Source organism: Triticum urartu, chromosome 1A (genome assembly GCF_056163025.1).
Source record: "Triticum urartu cultivar PI428250 chromosome 1A, HENAU_Tu73, whole genome shotgun sequence".
NCBI lineage: Eukaryota > Viridiplantae > Streptophyta > Magnoliopsida > Poales > Poaceae > Triticum > Triticum urartu.
In genome coordinates, this window is record NC_141873.1 from 409,187,921 (window position 1) to 409,202,644 (window position 14,724).

Below are 14,724 nucleotides of genomic sequence, written 5' to 3' on the forward strand. Positions count from 1 at the left end.
AGTGCGTGCTCGTGCCTACTGCCAAGCACATTGGTGATAGGGTTGTGCAGGCTACCGCCAGCCTGATTTGGCGGTAGCGATGTTTCCTACCGCCAAAGTCCCTGACGGTAGGCTGTTAGACCCTACCGCCATGGACTCCGGCGGTAGCAAAAGGGTCAGATCTCGAAATTTTTTCAAATTAAGGTCAAATCTTGAATAAGTTTCAAAACATGAAAATTTGCCCACCGGAGCCGTGCATCGCACGCGAGACGTGTGTTGCCCGTCGTCATCCACACAGTATCCGCTCTACCCGTCATATCCGTCGATCGCTGCTAATGCTAGCTAGCCAGCTTCCGGGACTGGACGAGCTGAGTGCAGATTTATTATATCCTCCTGATCAGCATGCAATTTCAAAAGTCCAGCGAGGCATGACAACGTTATTGTGTTGGGAGAGCATGGCAAATTCAAGCAAGCACAGCAAATCCTGGCAAAAAACTGAATTGGACAGATTTGCCATGCTTGCTAAAAAAATTGCCATCCCTCAGACAATATAAATTGCCATGAAAAAGTTATAATTTCCAAGCTCCTCAGAGAACGTTCGCTGGTTATCAAATCCATCTGAAACAGTACATTTCCATCCAGGAGATGGCAGCAATAGTTTGCAAGTTACTTGCCAGCATAGATCAAACTGTAGATTTGTGCATGTACACACAGACAGCACATATTTACAAGTTCCAGTTCCAATTCCCAAACTCTAGGCTCAATCAAAAATAGGAACAACCAGATTGCAGCAAACCACAGCGGGTTTGACCTAACAGAACGCCTCCTGCCATCGACGAATTTGATTTTCCTTTTCCTGAAAATATCAACTGTTGCACCCAATGCAATATAAAGATCAAAATCATTAGTTAAGACCATGAGAAGATGACTGTTGCATAAGAGACGGGTTTAGGCTTCTTTAGGGCAGAGACAACAGTCAAAACAGATAAAAATACATCTTCCATTCGGTACACGGTGCAAAAAAACTTGGTCTGCCCTGGATTACATTTGCACTACAAGATCAAGCTATGTGCTAAGGTTGACAGCTTCACTCTTTTGATGTTATGACAAGAAGGCCCAGTGCGCCAATCAGAAGGTACTGCAGCAACAGGCATCACATATTAGCATTTCATCAGTGCTTCAAACTCAGGAGTAGGCTGGTCAGTACTTAAAAGGAATAAACATACCTTAATGATCGGCTTCTCAGTCATCACAATCGTAACCCACCCAACATATGGTAGATAGCTGTTCATGTAACAAAAGGGTAATGCCAGCTGAATTATTTTATACCAGTATGAAGGCAGAAATGTGAATGTGATACAAATTTTCTAGGCACTCACCCTACAGCCCGCCCCATAATGTGATGCTTCTGAAGCCAAAGCTGCCCTTGTGCATACAGAAGTCGGTCATCCCCAAAATTATTATCGCCTGAAAAGGCAGTTTGTCACTTGAGATACAACAGCGCAGTGGCACCCAATGTAAATTATAAATTGCTAGCTGTTGACTATTATTGCCGGGATTGCAAAAACTACTTGGATAGTCAGCATATCACTGAAGAAAAACCTATGGCATTCAAACAGAAAATGACAGATACCTTTTGTGAGGATGTCAACTTCTCCACTTTCTTGCCGTTCATGAACCTATACATTGAGAAAAGTACTCAAAACTAGCATGAAAAAACTTGCACGTCAAATATGCATATATATGGTGATTGATCACATGACTTCACAATTTTATTACCTTGATCACACGGTGAACAATTGGAATTTCACGGCCCTGCATAAATAAATGTCCAGATGTAATCTTAGTGTCTTGAACATCAAGTACAAGCACACACAATGAAATATAGGACAAAATCATGGGTTCATGACCCAGCTAATAATTTACGGCTTACAAAGTACAATAATTGAGTACTTACATCAATATTAAAAACAACTATTTCTCCAGTGCGGATAGGTTCTTTGCTCATGTGCAAAAACAGAATATCACCCTGCAAAACAGATAATTAATGATACAGGGACACTATGCAAATGATAACACCCATTTTAGCCTACAGAACGCAAAAATGGCACTGGAATAAAAACAGAAAACTGAGAACATGGCATGGTGGTAACAGTAATCTCAAAAGGAAACTTGGATGAATTAGAACAAGATCTTAAAGGCGATAGGACAGTCCTTCACTTACAACCCAATGGAGGCCAATTATATTCTTATTCATATGAGAAAATCATGGGAATAATCCACTTTATGTGTTGCACATGCAACTTTGGGATTTCATATTGGTCAAATATTAACTTCAAATTACAAAAACAAATGTGTATGTCCACTTGCGGGTGTGCTTGGGCACCCTCTAATTCGACTCTGTCCGTTCACTTAGAAAGTATTTTATCAAAATTCCTGTCTAACCCAGAGGATAAAGTCGAATTAGAGGGTATCTAAAATGGCCCTCAAGAATCTAATAATCAGATGCATATACAAAATTTAAGGGGTTCTCGCACTGCATAAGTAGGCAACAAACCCTTTTAAATCCAGGCTCCATGCTACCAGAAAGAACCACCACAACTGGCGATTCGCTCCCTGTCGCGACCATCAATCCCTTCCATATGATCAATGCTGAGGTAACAATCATACCTGCCATGGGGAAAAAATCATGACTTCCTCTGTGAGAACATTGTTGCAACCAACAATTACCAATATCTAAGAGCAGCAAAACCCCAAAATAACTAACAAGTAAGGTGCCATGCTCCCCTCTTTCCCTATATACCACGAATCTATAAACTGATTTTCAGAAGCAAGGAGCAATATCGCTAGTAGTAGTAGGGTAAAAACAACACGGCCGAAAATCCCAGTATAGTCCTCTAAGGCTGTCAGTCCAATGGAGTGGCTCGTGTACATTTCAGTGCGTATGATTCTTCCAAGAAAACAACTCCAAAAAGCTCTTAGGACCAGATCAAGAACCCCAAAAGCCTTAATGCCCCAAATTGCTATTTTCTTCAGATCCTCTCTGCCGCAATCTGGCACGCGAAAACACGACAGAACCGCGCCTTTCAGATCAAAACCCAAACTGGTCCACAGGGTAAAACCCCTAACCGTGAATTCCGCCGCGATACAACCGAAAATACATATATCAAGTACGCGGAGACGAAGAAGAGATGGGAGAGCAAAAGAGGCGTCACCGAGGCTGATGATCTGCGTGACGACCTGGCGGACCTGCATCGACCGGATCGACTCCACCTGGTCGCCGATGAACCCCATCTCGCCCGGCTGGCTCTCGGCGGGGATCTCTCTCCCGGCGACGTTTCTTCCGAGGGGAGGGGGCGGCGGAGAACTCACGGTTGCGAGGACTGGAACGGAAAGAAGGTCCGCGTTTTTTCGACTCCTTTTTGCAGACAGGACCCCGCGGGTTGCTGGATATTAGCTTCCGATCCGACGCGGCTCGCTACACGTCAGAGGACGGATTTTAGTGCGTTGGATAGATATCGGACGGATGGTAAGCTCGGTGTTAATGCGTTCGGCTCGTTTCGGCACGGCCCATGTCAGCTAATCCATATCTGTTCGTTGAATTGGGATGGGATGGCTATGTAGGTTCCATTCTTTGAATCTTTGGTTTTTTTTTTGGTTGACCGTAAAGTAAGCCCGGGCTTTCAATCCCCGTCAAAAGAAAAAGTCCAGGCTTGCAATCAACTAGGAGCAGCTATGCTGGAGTTTATATTGTGTGACGATTCGTACCAGCGAACATACACTGGACCAGTCAAATTACCAGAATATCGCAATTGTTTGTTGATATCTTTGGTGGCAAAGAAGACAGCTAGTCAGAGAGGTGAGGATGTACAAACTACAAAAAAAATAGCTCATGTTGTTATTGCGTTGGCCCTTAACTATGTTCGTGCAACAGGGACAAGCAAGGTCATTCCAAATATCAAAAAGTGATCGGTTTTCCATGCAGGACAGCAGGTGTTGAATGTCGGTGCATCTTTTTCAGAGGGCGAATATAATGTTGCATGTGGAGCAGTTATCGATGATCGCAAAGGAATTTTCATAAGAGCTTCAACGGAAAGGTTGGAACGTGTAGCTGATGTCGTCTCAGCCGAGGCAGCGGCCTACTTGAGGGACTCAAATTAGCTCACAATACTGGATGTTCTAGGTTTTTTTGTGGGAATGGATGTTCTAGTTTGGTGATGCGAACAGACAATATTATAGTGGTGGATGCTCTTAATCAAAATGAAGACATTCCATGGTGGCAGTGCGGTGCTAGAAGATTTGTCGTAGTATCTTGGCAGACTTCGGGAAAGTTACTATTGAGCATTGTATTAAAGAGTCAAATTATGTAGCTCATGAATTAGATGGATGAGAACGGGCGAATAACCCTTCTGTTTGGGATGACGCTCCTCCAGAATTTATCAAGAAATTGTTAGCAAACGATGTAACTGTTATAATCAGTTAGAGTTTAGCCGGGAGGATGATCCCCCATCCTTTTTTATTGCCTTATGTTTTACACGATGTAACCCTTTTTTTGCGAGATCACGATGTAACCCTGTTGACAAAGCAATAAATCACTGAGAGGCTTTCCCGCTTAAAAAACATCTGGCCACGAACGAGGGGAGGCCACAGCTTTAGGCCCTGTTGAGTTGAGTTGTATTGTAAAAAAAGGCCCTGATTTTTTTAAAACAACAGAAATGACTTGCCATTTTTAGTGAAAAATGGCGCTATTAGGTTGATATTTGTTTCTCAAAATAATGGTAAGATAATTGTAGAATCCCTCTAAAAGAATATCTTGTAGATTTTCAAAACTGTTTTAAAGAAAATTCCTTTGGGTGCAGCATTAAGAAAAGTTTGGATCGTAGCAATGCTAGGTCACATCATTATGTCCTTATATTGAAATTTCTATTTTTTGTGGGAAGTCTTTTTACTAAGTTTCAACTCTAGCCTATCACAGCTTGTTTGGGATTAAACGGCTTTATCATCATTGTTGTTGTTGGAAAGTCTTCTTATTAAAATTTCAACACCCATCCCCGCCTTTTTTTGCATTGTTGTGAAAATTGGGAGACCTATCATTGTGTCATTATACCTCCCATCTCATTTTTGCCACTACCATCACCAGCTCATCCTCTTTCTCGTCGTCGCCTCCACCTATACCCCCATCCCCTTTAGCATCGCCCATGGCTACATGTTGTCGTACAAGACACCGGCTACCCTACAAGGATATCCCAAGCCTAGGGGACTAGTTTTACTTGTTTGGTGAGATATTGGCTTCACCATCATTCATCAGCCTTCTAGCCATCCCCCTCCTCCTCCATGTCCTCTCATCTCCTCGTGTTTGGTGTTGGTACCTTTCCCTCCCATTTACGCTTCTCTCCTTCTGTTCGAGTCTCGCCCTCATCTCCTCTCCCTCACTTCTCTCTTCGTCATTCTTCATCCCCTGGTTCACCTCCCTCATTGCTCCCATTTTTTCTCCCTCGTAATTCGAAGGGTTGTGTACATTCATCCAATAAAAAGTATGGAGTGAAAATTGGTGTGATGTATTGTTTAATTTTATAAACCTATGATCTATATTGGTTTGCGTCTTTTGGGTACACTATGTGATACATTTATGCATTCAATTCATTTTGGATTGGAGTTAACATAGATAAATTTGTGATACTCTTGACATTAACCAGGTTTGTTTATATTTACTTTTGCTTAGAATGCTGAAATTTTGTTGAAAAGAAATAATCTTTTGCAGGAAATTTCTATCACCTAAAAATATCTTACAAGAAAATAACTAGAGTTCACCATCCATCCGTGCCCTAATGAGCATGACTACTGCACATTTGCACTTGCGCATTTTTATCGAGAAGGAGGGTTGAGGAGGTCAACCCTCGGCCTTTGCATCCATTGATCTGCACAACCACATATTATTGTTTATTCAGCATTGCCAAGTAAAGCCAAGCATGGATGCCAAACAAGTCAGTTTTAATAAAGAAGAGAGAAGAAAAAGGAAAGCTGATTTCAGAATGAATCTGCCTCGACAGGTGTATTTGTAATGTTGAAATTTCATTGAAAATAGTTCATCTTTCGCATGAAATTTCGATCTCCTATGCATACTTCTTAAAGTTGTAATGAGAGTTCAACATCCATTAGTTTTAAACCGCGGGCCATTCCAAATAGCGACATCATCAAACAGCTATAGCGCAGCAATAGCGATATAGCCTGTTATTTTGTAATTTTACCAGACAATTGTAAATAAACACCATTTAGCGGCACCCTAATCAAATTGTTATAGCGTGGCTATAGCCGTCTATTTAAAACTTTGTTCGTGACCCTATTAAGCATGACCATTGCGGCATTGCACATTAAAAGCTGGGTCTCAAAATCGCAAGACGACCTCGAATATAAGTATATGTCGAATACAGATAATGAGATAATTTGATGATACAAAAGATACAGGGCCTTGATACGATGCAAGATAACTACGCGTATTGTACTAGATCACAAAGGACTAGGTCATGACGTAGAACATCTAACAGAGCAAGACTGAATTATTTATGTGAGAGCTCCGACGACGTAGAGCCGCAGCTAGAGCCTGTGGTGATCTGTAAGACTGTAACCGTGGGCATGCATGCTGCATGGATCCCCTTCAATCGCAGCACAGCTCGCAAAGCCAGCAGCAACAGAGCGCGGCAAGGCTGGAGAAAACGAATCAAGGAGAAAAACGGCAGGGTGAGCAAGCCAAAATGAGATTGAAATGATAGAAGGAAAATATGGTGGGCGTTTTTAGCCATGCCCATGCGCGCACCATCCTTCGATGAAGCTGGTCTCCCCACGCCCACGCTGCTTGGTCCTGCGGCGCCACGGCCCGCAGCAGCATCTCCTCCTGCCGCCTGCCTGCTGTTTCGGGTCCACCGTCGGGTAGCCTATGCAGCAATTGATCAAGCGCAAGAAAATTAGAGCTGAGATAGATAGATAGATCATTTACAGCTCACTGAAGAATTAGCCAGTGGTCTGTTCTTCGACATGGAGATGATATTTTGAGATGTGTGGATCGAGATCGTCACCTGGAGGAGGCTGCGGCTGTCCGTTCTCCATATCGACGGATCGATCGATCTCGGATTGATCCTTTGTTCGTTCGAGCTATGCATGCAACTACATATGTAGCTAAGATATATGGTTATATATATGTGCACGCATGGTGGCTGTGCCTCCCTCGATCGATCGATATACTTTCCCGCATGTGAATTACTTCCATTTCCAATTCATTCGTTTGGGCTTATTATTCCCCTATTCTAAAAGCAGGCAGAAAGGAACGTGGACGTGCGTGCGCGCATGCGTGGGCTGACCTAGCGAATAACAAGATTGACAAGTAAGAGATCTACTATCATGTTCGATCAGTCCTCTTTGTCGGTTCGTCGACGGAGGTCGAACTCGGCTACTCCGGACGGGGGATATCGGCGGCGTAGCGTCACCGACCATGTGCAGAGTTCAGAGGATGCGTGTGCATGCAGCCGCTGCATGGCCGGCCGAGGAGGGAATAGAATAGGTTCCCGCCCGGCTCTGACGTTCCGATTTCTTCCGTCCATGTCGAATGTCTAGACTTTGCACCTTTGTTCTGCCACGTGAAAGGCTACAGCTATTCCGTTTGAACCTTTTTCCCGATTTGTTTGCTTTTTAATGTAAGCGTGATCGTCTGTCAATGTCGACACATTCGTGTGGTGGGGGTACATGTACCCCTTTTCTTCTTCTAGGATATAAAGTTGGGAAGTGTGCTTGATATATTCCACCGGCCAAACACTCCCGCGCTATTGTGTTCCAACAGGTCGCCCGACCACAGTCCCATGCTGTCTATCACCCAACCCATTCTGCTCTTTTGTTGTTGTTGCAAAACTTCCGCTCTATTCATCAAACATTACGACTACAAGTAATATAAATTACTCTATATCCATAGACCACCTAGCAACGACTACAAGCACGGAAACAAGCAGAAGGCGTACCGCTGCCATCGCCCCTCCCTCACCAAAGCCAGCAAACCCTTGTTATAGTAGGCAGTCGTGAAGTCGTCTTGATAAGGCCCAAAGGACAGACACACTAGAACAACAATTGTCGCCGAAGAAGAGAAGCATATATTGGAAGGATCCAACATGTACACACACGAACATAGACTAGATCCAAACAGATCTATTGAAAACAAAAACAAACACCGAGCGAATTCCACGAGGTTCAACGGAGATATACCTCCACACGCTCTCCGACGACGCTAGCTGCACTGCCGGGAGGGGGGGGGGGGGCAAGGCGAGGAAAATCCTATTCCATCTTCAGAGAGCCGTCGCCACCTCGCCTTCCTGAGCATAACCACTTTGAACTGAGTAATAACATCAACATGTGAACACATGGTTTCAAGAGGGAAACCCCTCAAATCAGGGCAAAATCACAGGCCAAAGACACCCAAATATTTTGCTCTCCAATGAAGGTTGAACAGTTTCATAGTAGATTCTTTGTAGGTGGCCCCCTGAATTCAACTGGAGTGGCTCCCTTCATCCCTCTATTACCAATCATAATCCTTCACATCAACTTACTTGTAAAAGAATTAAGTAACCTTTTATAGATGTAACATTAATCCAGTATAGCCAACCACAACCAACTGTCAAGCTACCAAAAGAAACACCAGGACATGAGACCATCAACGACTTTGCACGATCAGCAAATCTCACCTCCTCGTGGTAGCAAAAGAAAAACCAATATCGTACACATCTATAGTATGCATGTGGTGTGGGCTTTATTAATTTAAAGCTGGCCACTTCCCATCGTGTCTTCGTTCAAAAAAAATTGTATCATCTCCTCGAATCATCGAATTTGCTGCCCCCGTTCTATGATCAGTCGCACCACAGCTCACAAAGCCACCAGCAGTAGAGCGTAGCGATGCTAAGATCAAACAAGAAGCATCACAAGCGGAAATCCAGTTTGGCTTTATGGAGCATATGCTTCTGCGTGCCAAAAAAAATATTGTGCCAATATTTTTTTTAAAGATGTGCTCATTGTCACACTCAAATGCTACCTGTAAATTTTTAGAAGAAAAGCTTAAGCATTTTGGCATATGAAAAAAAAAAACAAGTCGAACAACAAATGTTATCTCCAAATTTTACACTTAATTTATTTTTTCCACGGATGAAGCACTGCTATCCGTTTTGCATGAAAATTGCCAAGCATGCTTGTTACACTAACATGAATATAAAAAAAATCATTTTTTAAATTTATTTACTATTATTTTTAATTTACTGTTCATCGGTGAGCATATGTGTTGGAATAAGCCACGGCGTGTGTGATCGGGCTCGTCAGGCGCGTCAGGTGCGCGCGGGACAGGCGGGACACACTGCTGCCGTCGGGCTCGTCGGACTTGTCGGGCGCGTCGGTGACGTGCGGGACGGGCGGGACGCAGAAGCGTGGCGTATGTGTGTGTAGCGTGTATACACTCGAGTCTGGCACGTAGAGCAGGGCGTTGGCAAGTGTGCCGGCCAAGTTTGCTTGATGCGTGTGAGTTAGTTAGCTGATTGTTAGCAGTGACTGGTGAAGATGGCCGCGTCGTGCGCGTAGCGCGCACGTAGTGCGCACGGCCGGGCTGATGGATTGCATGCAGGGTAGCTAGCTAGGCGGCGTGCGTACGTGCGCACAGGGAAACGTGGGCGCTGCGTTGTTGTGCCACTACAAAGCCATGGCCACGAGTGTATTTGTTGAGGAGAGTTTTTGGGGCTTTGGGAAAAGTAACGGGGCTGTGAAGCCGGGTGAAACTCCATTGTACTATGTGCTCCTTCTTCTTCTGTCTCCATCCATCAGTGTGAGAGAGCGGTTTCAACAATTGGTATACAGAGCTTTGGTTCGGGCGATCACCGGCGACCATGGCGCTCGTCCCACACGGCGGCGGCGCGGGCGGATCGGTGACGATGGCGATGCCTTTGCTGACCGCGGACAATTACACGGTCTGGGCCATCAAGGCGCAGGCGATCCTCGACGTCCACAATGTATGGGAGGCGGTGGCGCCGGGCGACGCGGCGGTGAACGCGCCGAAGGACAAGATGGCGCGCGTTGCTTCTCGGGGCGTTGTCGGAGGATGTGCTGCTGCAGGTGTCGACGAAGCTCACCGTCAGGGAGGTATGGGACTCCCTGAAGGTGAGGTTCGTTGGCGCTGATCGGGTCTGCACGGCGAGGCCGGGGACGCTGCGTGGCGAATTCGACCAGATGAAGATGGCGGACAGCGAGGAGCTCGACGTGTACGGCGGGAGGCTCGCGGCGATGGCGGCGAGGTATGCCAACCTCGGGGAGACGCTGGGCGACGCGGCACTTGTCAAGAAGTTGCTGGATACGGTGCCGGATCGCCTCTTCCCCGTCGTCGCCGGCATCGAGCAGTTCCATGACGTGACGACGATGGCGTTCGACGAAGCGCTCGGGCGGCTGCGTGCGTTCGACGAGCGGGTTCGGCGCCGTGGACAAGACGGCGGCGAGCGCGGAGGTGAGCAGCTGCTCATGACGGCGGCGCAGTGGGCAGCATGGGAGCGTCGACACGGCGGTGCTCGGGACGACGACGACGGGCGCAGCGTGGCGTCGGGGAGCGGCGACAACAGGCACAGGCGCTGCTACAAGTGCGGGGAGCACGGGCACTTCCGGCGCGAGTGCCCGCAGCTGCGGAAAGGACCGGCGGCGGAGCATGCACTCTTGGCCGGCGCCAACGTCGACGATGATGGACTCCTCTAGGCCGTGGCTTAAGGGGTGTGTGTTGGAATAAGCCACGGCGTGTGTGATCGGGCTCGTCGGGCCCGTCGGATGCGCGCGGGACGGGCGGGACACACTGCTGCCGTCGGGCTCGTCAGACTTGTCGGGCGCGTCGGTGACGTGCGGGACGGGCGGGACGCAGAAGCGTGACGTATGTGTGTGTAGCGTGTATACACTCGAGTCTGGCACGTAGAGCAGGGCGTTGGCAAGTGTGCCGGCCAAATTTGCTTGATGCGTGTGAGTTAGTTAGCTAATTGTTAGCAGTGACCGGTGGAGATGGCCGCGTCGTGCGCGTAGCGCGCACGTAGTGCGCACGGCCGGGCTGATGGATTGCATGCAGGGTAGCTAGCTAGGCGGCGTGCGTACGTGCGCACAAGGAAACGTGGGCGCTGCGTTGTTGTGCCACTACAAAGCCATGGCCACGAGTGTATTTGTTTTTTTAGCATCAGTACAGACACAAGCGCTCATATACACGCGCATACACTCACCTCTATGAACGCACACACGCACACCCTACCTTTATGAGCACCTTCGAAAGACTGAGCCGGCATATCATCTTGAGATTTATAAAGTCACAGTAGGCGCTTCGTCGTCGACGGGAACGTCTCCTCCCACTGAAAGCGCATCGCCGGAAATTCTGAAATAAATCCAAAAATAATGCGAGCACCAGGATTTGAACCCTGGTGGGTTGGGGATACCACTGTCCACCTAACCAACTCAACCGCAGGTTGATTCGCCACGAGTGTATTTGTTGAGGAGAGTTTTTGGGGCTCTGGGAAAAGTAACGGGGCTGTGAAGCCGGGTGAAACTCCATTGTACTGTGTGCTCCTTCTTCTTCTATCTCCATCCATCAGTGTGAGAGAGCGGTTCCAACAATATGCTCTCTACAGTCAAAATGGCCATCCCAGAACCATCAGAGGGCGCGAACCAACCTGTGGTTGAATGTTTAGGCAGACAGTGGTATACCCAGCCTGCCAGGGTTCAAGTCCTGATGCTCGCATTTATTTTAGATTTATTTCAGGATTTTCGGCGATATGAGTTCAGTGGGAGGAGACGTTCCCGTCGGGCTCAGTCTCTCAAAGTTGTTCATAGGGATATGGTGTGCGTGTGTGCGTTCATAGGGTTGAGTGTATGCACATATATACGAACGCGTGTGTTTGTACTGATGTTAAAAAAAGAACCATCAGAAGGCTTTTTAATCAGAGGCTGAATAATAATTTTTATTTTTTTCAGAATCACCGGGGGGAGCTCCCCACCTGAATATATTACTCAAAAGCCGCTGGAGCAGCAAGCACAGAATTACAAAGGCACGGCGCAGCGTGCAGAGAGGTAGGAACGCCACGAGTAGACGTCGTCCTTGTCACATGTTGTCATGAGATGATGTGACCAAAGATCTAGGTCGGAGATGAGAGCTTTGAGGGTTATTACAGAACGTTGATCAATGTTCCTAAACAGCCTGTCATTGCGTGCAGCCCATATCTTTCAGAGGAGAGACATGAGAATAAAAGACCAAGCCTTGTGTGGCAGGTGGTGAGGTAGCGGAACGTCCCAAAGTTCGATGATGCCCTCCACTTGAGGCAGGATGCCCAGCCGTTGCCAGACTCGGTTAGCGAGGGGGCAGGTGAGGAAGAGATGCATGGAGTCCTCGGTTAGCATAACACAACGAGGGCATGTGTCCGTGGAGATGATCTGTTTGTGGGCAAGGTTGGCCTTGGTGTTGAGTCGATCCTTGAAGAGGAGCCAGCTGAAAAAATTTATCTTGTGTGGCACCTTGGAGCGCCAAATGAGGGGGCGAGAAGATTGCTGTCCGGATGCGCCATGAGAGTGCCATAAGCATGCTTGGTGGAGAAGGCAAGACCCCGTAGTAGGAACCTTTGGTCTTCCTCAGCCGAGGGGACGAAATCCTGCAAAACAGCCAACAACGCAACAAGCTCTTGTTTTGCCAGAAGGGAGAGACGGTTACGGAGGTTAGCTTGTAAACCATATCGCAACACATTTGCCACCTTAACCAGCTGAAGAGTGGAGTGTGAGAATAGGTGAGGGAAAGTGTGAGCTAGAGGTGTTGGGGTGAGCCAAGTGTCATGCCAGAAGTAAGTGTGTGTCCCACTGTTTGTTAGGACGAAGGAGATGAACTGTAGAGTGGATATTTGCTGTGCAATGGCACGACAGAGGAAGGAGTTCTGGGGTGGGGGTGAGACTAGAGCATTTGGGTGTTGAAGATCCAGCCAATCCAGCCAGGGGGTGGAGGAGGAAGTGATGGCCTTGGCTGCAAATTTCATGAGCAGGCAATTATTCTGAAGATGCAAGTTTTTGAGACCTAAACCACCATATTTTTTTGGAATGCAAACGTTTTTCCATGCAATAAGGCATTGGGCACCTGAAACTGAATCCTCCCCTGCCCAGAAGAAAGCTCTACGTAAGGAGTCTAGCATTTTTAAAACTTTTTTGGGAAAACGAAAGACATACATGAAGTAGGCGAGTAGGGAGTCTAGGACTGTGGAGATAAGAATGAGGTGATCGCCTTTGTCAAGCAACTTAGCGCGCCAGCCAGCCAGCAGCTTACGGGAGCGTTCTAGGATGGGGTCGAAGGCGTTGGATGGAGGTTTAGTAGGGGAGAGGGGGAGGCCGTGGTAGGTTTGGGGGAAGGAGGCGTGTGAGCAGCCCATGGCAAGGGCAGTGTCGTTAGTAGCGGTGTCATCTCTGTGTAGGGTTGCAAGCGTGGTTTTGGAGAAGTTGATATTTAACCCAGTGGCGTTGGTGAAGTTGGTTAGAATTACTTCTAGTGCTGCAGCGGCAGCAGACAAGGCGGCGACAACGATCAGCGTATCGTCTGTGTACTGGAGGATGGTGGGGGTGGATGAGAGAAGATGGGGTGGTGGAGCGAGGTGTGTGTGTTTTTGAAGATAAGTTGTTGGAGCAGATCTGCTACAATGAGAAAGAGGTAGGGGAAGATGGGGTCACCCTGCCGTAGGCCATTTTTGCAGTCTATCAAGTTGCCTGGGACACCATTCAAAAGAATGGCGGTTTTGCCTATAACAAGGATGTTCTGGATCCAGCTACGGAAGATGTGGGAGAAGCCCCGGGCGAGGAGGATCTTGTCAAGTGTCGGCCAAGCGACGGAGTCGAAAGCTTTCCGGAAATCAAGCTTGAAAATCATAGTAGGCTTTTTCTTAGTGTGGCATGAGCTGATAAGGTCGGCAGCAAAGATGTAGTTCTCAGCGATATTCCTCCCCAGTATAAACCCTGTCTGATTGCCATGTACTAGCAAAGGAATGAAGGGCTTGAGACGAGTGGTCAATACTTTGGCAACAGCTTTGATTGGGCAATTTTGGAGCGAGATGGGCCAGAAAGCGTCAGGGGAGGTAGGCAGATCTTTTTTAGGAAGAAGAACAATGTGAGCCCAGTTTACTCGTTCCGTGTCGGCCGTGCCTTGATGAAATTGGGAGAATAAGGGGAGAATGAGGCTTTTTACAGTGGGCCAATATGTACGGTAAGCCGCAGGCCCAAAGCCATCTGGGCCAGGGCTGGCCTGAGGGTTCATATGGAAGAACATTGTTTTTATTTCTGGTTCCGAGAAGTTTTCATGCAAGACATGTAAGCCAGGAGTGGGTTTAGGGTAAATGTCCGAAAGGTCAAACGCCCATGACTTATTAATAGGAGTACCAATGAGGGAAAAAAAGTCATGGAGGATCTTGGCCTTTTGATGATGAGAGGAGAAATCGTGGCCATTCTGAGTGAGAGTAAAAGATCTTGTTTTTCCTAAGGCGTTGTGAGGCAGAGATGTGATTTTTTGTGTGTTTTCTCCGCCATTGATAGCCTGGGAAACCTTGGCACGCCACCGCCAGTACATCATCTTTTCTTGGATAGTGCATTTGAGTAGAGAGATGATGATCTTGCGAGTGAGGATCTCTATTTGCGAGAGGGGCCTACGTTCTTCAGCATGATCCAGGGTCGAGATGGCTGTTTCGC

The 14,724-nt window shown here is 47.2% G+C and overlaps 1 protein-coding gene and 1 long non-coding RNA gene across 2 annotated transcripts; both read right to left on the reverse strand.

The window, feature by feature from the left end:
• Nucleotides 1-868: 868 nt before the first annotated feature.
• LOC125515581 (uncharacterized) lies at nt 869-3,412 on the reverse strand. Its single transcript, XM_048681081.2, has 8 exons — nt 3,195-3,412; nt 2,537-2,649; nt 1,937-2,008; nt 1,759-1,794; nt 1,613-1,658; nt 1,359-1,446; nt 1,206-1,263; nt 869-1,117 (listed from the first exon to the last, which is right to left on the reverse strand). Exons 1-8 carry the CDS (start codon nt 3,271-3,273, stop codon nt 1,067-1,069), a joined length of 543 nt encoding a protein of 180 aa, XP_048537038.1. The 5' UTR covers nt 3,274-3,412; the 3' UTR covers nt 869-1,066.
• Nucleotides 3,413-6,390: 2,978 nt separating this feature from the next.
• Nucleotides 6,391-7,240, reverse strand: LOC125534748 (uncharacterized). Its single transcript, XR_007294537.2, has 3 exons — nt 7,053-7,240; nt 6,794-6,911; nt 6,391-6,683 (listed from the first exon to the last, which is right to left on the reverse strand). It is a non-coding gene; the product is annotated as an uncharacterized LOC125534748 (long non-coding RNA).
• Nucleotides 7,241-14,724: the final 7,484 nt, after the last annotated feature.